We start from the raw sequence: 10,919 nt of genomic DNA on the forward strand, positions 1-10,919 counted from the left end.
GAAATGGGAAGAGGAAAATGGATACATAGCTCGTCAAGGAGTGCAACGGTTGCCAATGTGTCACAATCTTGGATCTTTTTTGTGGTGTAAGCTTTGTGGGGTCTTTCTTAACCAGCATCTTTTTGGGTATATATTAACAATTCCTCTTGTTTCCCCTTTTATATTCTTTTTATCTTACTATAATTATGATGGTGGTCATATAAATTAGGTTAGTCTATTATTAATATACATATCCAATTAGTCCTTTTTAGTGTTAAAAAGGTTTATAAGTATCATATTCATCAGAGACTATGACTCAACATTTTCTAAAACTACATCAATTATATCATTTACACTATTTCTTCATTCGGATCTCCCAATTGCTTAATTTTCTATTTATGCTTGTATTTTCATATATTTATATTTTAAAATTTATATTTTTATCTAATTTTAATTTTTAATATCATTAAAATTATTTTATTACATTTAATTTAATTTTATAATCATGAATATTTTTTGTTTTAAAATATAATATCAACAAATTTAACATGATGTTGGAATCTAAAAAATCCTTTGTTTCTTATGTTTTAGGTTTTTTTTTTATTTAATTTCATACAGAAGGATAATCAAAGAAACGTTTAGGATTCAATCTAATTTATTTATGAATTCCTCTTAATAAATTTGATAAAATTCTAGCACTTGTAAGATTCCTTTCTGGTATAAAGGCAGCCATTACCTAAAAAAAAATCTAAAAAATGTATTTCAGCATGAAAAAATAATAATGGTTAGAAAGTTCCAATATTAGAATAATAATCATACCCTCTAATTTATTAGTATATGTATTTGCATATTAATATTAATTTTATATGTGATGTTTGATGATATAAATAGTAACTATATAATAAAAAATTTTGAAAGGCTAACATAACTTCCTTCATTTTTACCTATTATATAATTTGAAACACATAATTGAGACACTCAATTTAATAGACTCACCAATTATAGTAGTTACTCAACCATCACACATATATAAATACACATAGTTACATTCTAAATTTGAATTTATAAACAATTGCACTCTAATCTAATATATTTTTGAAGGTAATTGGACCATGAAAGATCTTGTACTAGGAATTAAATTGCATTTTGCTCCCTCTACTCAAAAAATAACAAATTAGTCACTATATGTTAAATCAAATAATAAATTAGTCATTTCTGTTAAAATTTCATCTATTTATATTGTTAAAAACTAACGTGCTTAACAAAATAATCAAACAGTGACACGTGACGTGTTACATGTATATCGTACTGACGTATAATGACCAATTTTTAATAGTATAAATAAATAAAATTTTTAACAAAAGAACTAACTTACTTTTTGATCTAACATAAAAAGACTTATTCGCCCATTTTTTAATAAAAAAATAACATGCAACCTAACTCCTAATATAAATGATACTATAAATGTTATACAAATAAATCTAACATATTTAGTTATATTTAGTTACGAGCCTTTTATTTATACTACGACCCCGTACCAGCTAATAACAATAATAAATGGGCCATTTATCGTTTTGGGTATGAATCTTCTACTTTATGAAGTAGGAAAAAGTGTTAAGTTGGATTCTACATAATTATTTAAAACAAAATATAAAAGCAAGAAAGCCTTCGTCTAATACATAACTTCTTCATTGTGGGACTGCTGCTTCTTGTCGTCGTCTGTTATGAAAACCTGAGCTTTACTGTCGCCTTGTTCTACAAAGTAGTCTTTTCGGACATCACCGGCGAGCATGAGACATATCAACCAGAAGAGCGAAGCATTGAGGGCCATGAAAGCGGCGCCGCCGAACAAACCGGTCTTGGCGGTGGGACATGTGGTCTTCATGTCTTTATGAACGTTGTTAGTTAAATGAAGGAGCTCTGTGATGGTTACCCATGTTAACATCCCTTCTCCCAACATCGACAGTCCCCTGCACGTTTCCAATTTTTTACATTCATTCTACCCAAACACAAACTGCTCCATTATTTTTAATTCCGACATAATCTAATCAAGTTTTATTTTTATTTTAAGCTATAAATATCTAGTTTAAAATTTAATTTATTTTTTACTAGAGCTTAGCTATTCAAGCTTAAACTAAAACCTCAATAAATGAGTTTTTATCACGAATTAAGTTCAAATAGGTTGAACAACAAATCAATAATTAGAAAACTATCACAATTTCAAAAAAATTATGATAAATATCAATCTACGAAATCAATGTTAAGAGTATATAGAGACTCACATGGTGATGAGGAAAAAGACGAAGAAAGGGATGGATCGGAAGAAGACATAATAAGGAACATATGTGGAATTGTAAGGATAAAACACAGAGTAATATCCGAGCACAACTGAAGTAGTGAGTGATGCAATGGATAAGAAACCAAGAACAACAGTGGGATCCGATGGATAGTTGCAAATTACTCGAAGGGGTGATGTCTGAATTTCTGGATTTCCAAATGCCGGCTGTAACATAGAAATAAATTTAATGGGACCCAACAAGAATATTGAAGAGAGAATGGAAAGGAAGAAGATGAAGGAACCTTTTTGTTCTCAGCAATTACACCAAATAAGAGAGATAAAACCCCAAATACTGCAACGGTAGTGGCCATTGTTTTTATGTCTATCGCCATTATGACCTAGGTGATGAACTCAAACATAAAACACCATAATCAATATATATAGGAATAGGATGATTAAATGTTCTTGTATCAGTTCATAGAAATCATCAGTCAGACATCATGGATATCTTCGCCCCCTCTTTGTTTTTTTGTGGTAACCAAACCTTGAAATTTCACTACACTTTTGTCCCATATATTACATAAATATACAACTAACGCACCGGAAATTTTGATTTTTAAAAATAATAAACATTGGAAATGACCTATACCCTTGTATTAAATTAAATTAGTCCAATTAATTTACTTCCTATACTATTAAAAATAATTAAATAAGTTTAAATTATTAAACACTATATAAAGAAAACACAGGAACAAGCAATTGGAAATGGATTAATTCGATATATAATATAGAGTAAATTTTACTAAACTATTAGAAAATTTATGTTTTGGTCACTCGACTTTAAAAAAATAAAAAGTTTACCAAATTATTCGAAAGTTTTCTTTTAAGCCATTGGACATTCTAAAATCTTTATTTAAATCAATAATTTTTTTTAAATGTCTGACTAGCAAGCTCCAAGCGACGATTGGTATAGTGGATCAGTACCCATCGACAAGTAAAAGAACATGCATTAGATCCAAGTCAGTTTGATGGTCAATGTCAGAGATCGAAAAAGAAAGCTGTTTGGATTTGGGTACGTATATTTTTAACGTTTAAAACTATTTCATAAGAGAAATTGAATTATAGAAGAAAAAGATAAATGTAAACTTTCGATTGGTGCAGACAAATAGAAAAGACTATAATAATAATTTTAACAACTTAATAAATTAAATGAAAACTTTCCCTAATTTCATTTTAAACATATTTTAAAAAATTCAATTTCAAAATAAACAAATTTGTCATTTTAATTAAATCCTATTTTTGCCTAGAGGTGCTCATGGATCGGGCCGGGCCGGGTTCGGGCTGGGCCCAAAAAAATTTTTGTCCCGTGTCCTAGGCCCGGGCCCGGCCCGGCCCGAAATATGGGCCTGGAATTTTGCCCAGGCCCAGCCAGGGAAAAATTTCATAAGCCCAGCCTGGCCCGTTTTTTTAAATAAATACCAAAAATTTATTTTAAAAATTAAAAAAAATTAAAAAAAATTAAAAAAAGTATTTTAAAAATATTTTAAAATTAAAAAAAATTTAAAAATATTTTAAAAATATTTTAAAATTAAAAAAATTTAAAAAAAGTATTCTAAAAGTATTTTAAAATTAAAAATTAAAAAAAAATATTTATTATATTCGGGCCGGGCCAGGTCGGGCCCGGGCCAAAAAAGTGGTGCCCGAGGCTCGGCCCGTTTTTTTAATCGGGCCTCATTTTTTTGCCCAAGCCCATATTTCGGGCCTATATTTTTACCCAAACCCTCCCATATTTCGGGCCGGGCCGGGCCGCCCGGCCCATGAGCAGCTCTATTTTTGCCTAACATTTACAAATATATTTATAGGTACTTTTTCTAATTCACCATTGTGCGTTAACCCATTTGTAACTAATGTTTTAAAACCAAAGAGGGATCGTCGATTTTTGGTCTACCGTCAATCCAACCTCATAAAAAATTATAAATTGATTTTTATCTCAATTTTTTAATTTAATAGTTGTTAAGTGGTTAACTCAAATTCAATTTTTTTGTCAGAATTAATATATCTGTTAATTTGTTGTTCGATTGAACGATTTAATCCGGTTTCAATTATAATTAAAATATAATTTTTAATAAAAATGATAAAATTTAAAATATTATTTAAATCCATTGTTTAAATAAATAATGTTAGTATTTATAATTTTACATTTTAAAACTAAATCCACTTTTAAAGTAATTAATTAATTAATTAATTAATAAGTAAAACGAAAGAGGATGGGAGATGCTTATATATGAAAACAGAAATAGAAAGATACTGCCTGCATCTGTAGATTAGCTTTAGATTCTTGAAGAAAATCTTTCTTTTTTATTTTATTTTGTTTGTTTTACAGAAGATTCATGGCGGCAACGTCAGATCGTACCCCTGGTATTCTATTTCTTTCTCTCTCTCTCTCTCTTTTATCTTTTGTTATTTTTGGCTTCTTTTTTCTCTGGGTCTTTTGATTCATGGGGTTTCAGTCTCGTTCTTATGTCATGTCAATTGGAATTCGATAGGTCAATTTGTTTTATTTTATCCTATTTATTTACTGTTGCTGAATTTGGGGATCTTCGATTGATTTACTGTGTTGGTTTGATTTGATCTAGGTAAAGGAGATGGAATTTGGTCTTATTATTAAGATCTGGGATCTGGGTCTTGTTAATTGAAAGGAATTATTTCAAAATTCTGCTCTTCTTTGTTATATTCATTTTCCCCCTTCGATTTGTAGGCTGTTTCCGAAAATTGGATTAATTTTTGTGGTGTATTTGACCTTTTGATACTTTAAGATTCAAAATGGTATTTACTCAAGCCAAGAATAGCAGAAACAAGTATTTCTACTGCAGGAATCTGCAGAAAACAAGGGAATAGTGTAGTAGAAGAAAAAGAGTTCTTCAAAAATAAAAGAAGAAAAAAGAAATTTGAGAGAATGAGTTTTTTGTTATTTAATGAATGCTCCTTACAATGTTAGCCACTTCCAGCTTTGTGCCGTCTTCTTAGGATCTCTGTGCATAGTTTTCAAAATAACCGTAGGTCTTTAGCCAATCAACTTTACCAGAAATGAACTAACTAATTGACTTATATCAAATACCCCAATGTTGGATTACCAGTCCTTGTCCTCAGGGATTAAACCAAGGTATTCATAAAGGATCTCCATGTTGGATTACCACAACTACTATTTCCCCTTTTCACCATCCTTCTATCAAGTATATCTGTCGTTATAGGTAAATGTGCCTAAGTGGGTTGGCTGCCCCCTTGCCTTCTGAGTTATGTACAGGACACGTGGGATGGACTAATTTAGAGAATAGAGGTAATTGCAGCCTGTATTTCCACTTTACCAACCTTCTCCAACACTTGAAAGGTCTGCAATATCTAGCTGCTTTTACATCAGGCAGCTTCTGTTAGCTTAAGGTAAATCCGTTCACCAACCTCGAAATCCCTTTCACTTATTTCCTTGTATGCCGTCAATTTCTTTCTAGCTTGAACGCAATGTGGATGCTAGATAGAATTTAAGGATCTTGATGGCAGCTTCTGTGGCATATGAACTTTTGTCCAGTGGTGTGCTGAAGGTGTGCTGGAGGTGGTAGGCTATACACTGCCTCTTAAAGGCTAGTGTGGATAGCTGGATGATCCAGTTAGGAGTGGTGGGTGTATTGGTTGGCCTAGTAAAGTTTTGAGGATAAAGCTTTGAGTTACCGAGGGTCAATGATTTAGAATTGGAAGAGTTTTCTGGAGTTGGCAGTCAAGGTGGTATTTGGTTTTAAAGGTGAGTTGTTAGGTCCATTAGAGTACACTGCCGAGTTTATATCTGTCCTTTTTATCTTGTTTCTGTTTTAGGCCTGGAGAAAATGAGATGATATGTACATCATTGTCTTCATAAAAGAGGCTTCATCCAATTTATCTTGTATTTGGATTCTGTTTAATAATAAGTGGCTCGCTAGTTCTTTAGTAGTATTTATGGGCTTTTGGCTTTGTGCTGAATCATTTTGATGTTGTCTTCCTGCAAGAAAATAAATGCTAATCCAAGCATTTTGATTGTAAAGCAACTACTTTTGCTTTAAAATATATTGATGTTTTCTATTTATAATGTGTGCATAGGTGTGCACGTGTGGATTTGTGCGCACATTTTCATAGCTTCAAGTTTACCTATCCTCGAATTTAGCTTTGGTTGGTCAATAGTTTGTACTGCCTGTGTTTCTAAGACTACTTAGTCACTGAGCATACTGATCATGGATGCAGAAGAGCAATGTGCTGATCCTGAAAGCGTGAAGGAGCAGGTAACTGTGAGTTAACAATATTACTCCTTCCATTCTATTTGTTTCTGTTTGACCATTTGAAGAACATTATTCTTACTAATGACCTTCATATATTATTCTCTTACGCAGCCACTTTCAACAAAAAATGAGATGTCTGTTTCTCCTAACTCCTCCCATGATACTGCCCCAATAGGTCATCCGAGGGATAGCACTGGTCAATCTGGTTCAAGTGGAGATCGTAATGTCTACTCACCTACAATATATGCCCCTCAGGCACAGTCTTTCTACTACAGAGGTTAATCGTCTGTCTTCTCAACCTATTCTAAAGCTGGACCAGTCTGGCTGAATCTTTTATGTACTAGTTTCAGTCGAAAATCATTTTTTGTTTTTGTTTTTGTGCATTCGAGATCCATAAAAGAGCATTCCTTTTCTCTTTCAATGCTAAGTTGCTATTATTACAGTAACTCCCGGATATATCAGACTCTGATCCATGTATTCTAGGTTTTTTTGGGCCAATTTTAGGAAGAAGGGAAATGGTTGTCCAGGATTTGAACCCTGGACCTGATGCCAACTGTAGATTGATATCAACGCAAGTCATTTGCTACTGAACCAATATATAAAAAAAGAAGTCTTAAGTTTCCATATCAATAAGAACCAAATAACTTTTGTGTTTGTCTAGTTTAATTTCTAATTGAGTTTACTATGTGAAATAGGAAACAAATATTTCAGTTTGTCTTCGTCTTCGGCATTTATGTTAGAAAGGTATAGATTTTTTAATTTGAATGCTGAAAGTCATTGTAGTTGTAAATGTAGCATTTTAAGATGCTTAATTCTTTTATTAGTTCTTGTTTAAATCCTGTTTATATTAGTAAGAGTTGCATAGTTGATGGTGCATGTTACTTTCAGTAATTTCTGTATTTTGAAGATTGTGGAAAAGAATAATTTTTTTGTTCAAAGAGTAGGAGAAACCTTTGATTTTCAAATGCAATGTGGTTCTCAGTTTGTCATTACTAGATGTTCGAAGTAGAAGTTAACCTGAGACACTTTTATTCAAATTGAAAAGCAGGGTATGACAATGCCGCTGGTGAATGGGATGAGTATCCACCATATGTAAATGCTGATGGCCTAGAACTTGGATCTATGGTCAGGATCTCTCCTTTCATCATGTTAATTTTCTTTCGATGATTAAGCTTTCCGTCTTTTGTTGTGACATCTTTATCTTAATTAGGGTGTCTACAATGACAATCCATCGCTAGTCTTCCACCCTGGATATGGTTACAATCCGCAAATGCCATATGGACCATATTCCCCAGTCACTACACCTTTGCCTTCTGTAGGTGGTGATGCACAGTTGTACTCTCCTCAGCAATTCCCATTCTCAGGGCCACCATATTATCAGCAGTTAGTTCCTCCAAGTTTGCCTTATATTAGTTCACCTACTACAGTTTCACAACCAGAGCTAACCACCTTAGCTAGCATTGACCAACAAGGTGATAACATGCTTTTTGGACCAAGGCCCAGTTATAACACTCCATTGGGTTCTTTCGGTAGAGGCAGTTTCCCCGGAAATCATGGTAACCTAGGATTTAATGATTCACAGCAAGGTTTTGATGGATTGAGGTCTGGAGGACTTTGGTCAGATTGGTCTAAGCCTTCTGACAGACAGAGATCTTTGACTCCCATATCTCCAGCAGTATCTCCCCAGCCATTTGGGCCAATTGGGCAGAATGTTCCAATGGTATCTATATTTTTTAATTGACTTTTGGAGATCTAATTATATATTATTTTTATATATTAACCTACATGCTTGGAAATTGGAAGGTGTCTAAATTGATATTTCTTTTAACTTTCTTAGCTTCCATAATAGATGTTTATGATTATCTAATCCCATTTATTATCTTTTATTATCTGTTAAATTTATACAAAGAAATAAGATTTGTGGAATGATGCTTGTCATTGTAGTTAATTGGTGAAGCTAGTATTGGAATTTGATACATTCCAACCCCCCCCCCCCAAAAAAAAAAAGTTACCTTCTTAATTTTGATTCTTTTCCCCAGGCATCTCAGCAGCAAAGGTTATTTTATCAGTTAGGATCCGGTGTGACCTCCTATAACAGAGGTTTCATGCAAAGTGACCTCAACCAAGATCCCCGTTTTGGAAGTGCATCAATTCCTAATTCGGGTGCAAACAGTAGGGGCTGGCTATCACTTGATAGTAACAAACGGCGTGGAAGGGGCAGTGGTGTCCCCCTATGTGGGTGTAACGGTGCTCTTGATATCCTTAGTGAGCAAAACCGAGGACCAAGGGCCTCAAAACCCAAGAATCAAATCACAGCTGAACATAGTTCTTCCATTGATGATAGTAAAAACAACAAATCTTTATCCAAGATCAATGATGAGTCATACAACAGGCCAGATTTCTCAACTGATTACAAGAATGCTAAGTTCTTTATAATCAAGTCATACAGTGAAGATAATGTTCACAAAAGTATAAAATATGGTGTGTGGGCTAGCACACCTAATGGTAACAAAAAGTTGGATGCTGCATATCGTGAGGCCAAGGAGAACCAAGATCCTTGCCCTGTCTTTCTCTTCTTTTCGGTAAATATATATTAGAATTTAGACATTCTTCTATTTACTTGATTTATGCCAGTTTAATCCATGATTCTCTTGGGTCCTTTGGAGATGCCATGAACAAGATACTAAAGCTTGTTCATATTGAAAGACAATTGTAATTCTTTAGCTTCATTGTTAATTCTTCTGGTACTCCGTGCATGTTCCTTTCCTCCCTGATTCATCTCCATTGATTTGTATTGTAAAATTATTGCAGGTAAATGCTAGCGCTCAGTTCTGTGGGGTTGCTGAAATGGTTGGACCTGTTGATTTTGACAAGAGTGTTGATTACTGGCAGCAAGATAAATGGAGCGGGCAGTTCCCTGTTAAATGGCATTTTATCAAAGATGTTCCAAACAGTCAGTTCCGTCACATCATACTGGAAAATAATGATAATAAGCCAGTAACTAACAGTAGAGACACTCAGGAGGTATATTTTCAGATGACCACCTGTTATAAATGACACAGTTCAATCATTTAAATGTGTTCTGGTTTTCAAATTGTTGAACTGCTTTTTAGTTAGACAGCTAAAATACTTAAAGGTTAAGGGCTTGACTATAATAAAAGTATAGGGGCATAGCTAGGAGAAAACGATTAAGTTAAGGAGCTTTTTGTTATTCCAGTCTTCTTTTTGAGGAATTAGATGATTTTACCAATTAAAGAGTTCTTACTTATATGACACTTGTTTTGCTTTTGTTTTGAACATAAATTATGCAGGTGAGACTGGAGCAAGGAATTGAGATGTTGAACATCTTTAAAAGTTTTGAAACTGATACATCAATCCTGGATGATTTTGACTTCTACGAGGACAGGCAGAAAGCAATGCAGGAGCGTAAGGCTAGACAACAAGCTAGTCTCATGTCTGTCGGGGTTGTAGGAGAAACTGAGCATAGAAATACCGTCTCTCTATCCAACGACTTCATGAAGCAGATGTCAAAGAGCTTTGCTCAAGTTGTGTGCTTGGATGATGGCAATAAAGATGGCACCGCCATTGAGAGAACAAGTTCTGCTTCTGATGGTTCGAAAGTTGCAAGGGTTAAACTTGAAGATGCTATGACGGCAGCTGTCTCTTCTGGTCAGGCAAGTTAAGAAATAAGCATTCTGGGTATTTCGGGCAGCCTTGCTTTACTGTATGTGACACAAACTTCTTTTTTGCCTTTTTATTTTATTTTGTGAGATGTTGGTGAAATTCCTTTGGAGTGCATTGGAAGTCGAACAAGGTCTAGTATGGGGCTGATGTGCTTCATATGTAATATTTGCCTGTAGTCATCAGTTTTTGTTTTTGCTTTTGTTTGTTTCTTTAACGGTAGTCATTAGTTTCTTCATTCCTTGCATTCTACCATTGCTTTGCTCTTTCAGGTGAGTATAATAGTGAAGGTAATGGGCTGATTTCATGCTTTGTAAAGTTCCCCCATCTTTGCAGGTAGTTTAATAAAAAAGAATACAACAATTGGTGTTGTGGAACCTTTGACCCCCTTCATTTTATCTGTGTCCGGTAATATTCTTGTTCCCAACAATGCTGTCTTTAATGTATGTATTTCATCATCATCATCATCATAAATGTTTTTCCATGAATCCAAAGTATTAATTTTGCTTCTACTCTTCATCCCAATACAAATGTCTGTTAGAAATATCTTTATTTAAACATGATATGTAATATCTATCTAACAAATGGCAACCTTTTTTTCTAAATTTCCCTTGTGGCAAATATTATATTGACTTAATCCAAGTGATTCTGATGGCCAAAAAAAAGTTCCAGTACTTTTT

The 10,919-nt window shown here is 33.6% G+C and overlaps 2 protein-coding genes across 16 annotated transcripts; one reads left to right on the forward strand and one right to left on the reverse strand.

Moving 5' to 3' along the window:
- Window positions 1–1,394: 1,394 nt before the first annotated feature.
- LOC107930353 (uncharacterized) lies at window positions 1,395–2,782 on the reverse strand. The gene is made up of 3 exons (XM_016861981.2): window positions 2,560–2,782; window positions 2,262–2,482; window positions 1,395–1,949 (listed from the first exon to the last, which is right to left on the reverse strand). The coding sequence occupies exons 1-3, from the start codon at window positions 2,647–2,649 to the stop codon at window positions 1,652–1,654; spliced, it is 609 nt and encodes a 202-aa protein (XP_016717470.2). The 5' UTR covers window positions 2,650–2,782; the 3' UTR covers window positions 1,395–1,651.
- Window positions 2,783–4,138: 1,356 nt separating this feature from the next.
- On the forward strand, window positions 4,139–10,632 carry LOC107930379 (YTH domain-containing protein ECT4). Of its 15 annotated transcripts, none has more exons than XM_041102607.1 (9): window positions 4,543–4,675; window positions 4,894–5,695; window positions 6,383–6,567; window positions 6,670–6,835; window positions 7,604–7,683; window positions 7,769–8,278; window positions 8,598–9,140; window positions 9,370–9,582; window positions 9,870–10,632. In XM_041102607.1, exons 3-9 carry the CDS (start codon window positions 6,514–6,516, stop codon window positions 10,239–10,241), a joined length of 1,938 nt encoding a protein of 645 aa, XP_040958541.1. In that variant the 5' UTR covers window positions 4,543–4,675; window positions 4,894–5,695; window positions 6,383–6,513; the 3' UTR covers window positions 10,242–10,632. The 15 variants fall into 15 exon arrangements, with proteins under 15 accessions (XP_040958540.1, XP_016717507.2, XP_040958542.1 ...); XM_041102610.1 differs by having other exon boundaries at window positions 6,383–6,561; XM_016862021.2 differs by having other exon boundaries at window positions 6,383–6,561; window positions 7,607–7,683.
- Window positions 10,633–10,919: the final 287 nt, after the last annotated feature.

The sequence above is a fragment of the Gossypium hirsutum genome, chromosome D10 (genome assembly GCF_007990345.1).
Source record: "Gossypium hirsutum isolate 1008001.06 chromosome D10, Gossypium_hirsutum_v2.1, whole genome shotgun sequence".
Taxonomy (NCBI): domain Eukaryota; kingdom Viridiplantae; phylum Streptophyta; class Magnoliopsida; order Malvales; family Malvaceae; genus Gossypium; species Gossypium hirsutum.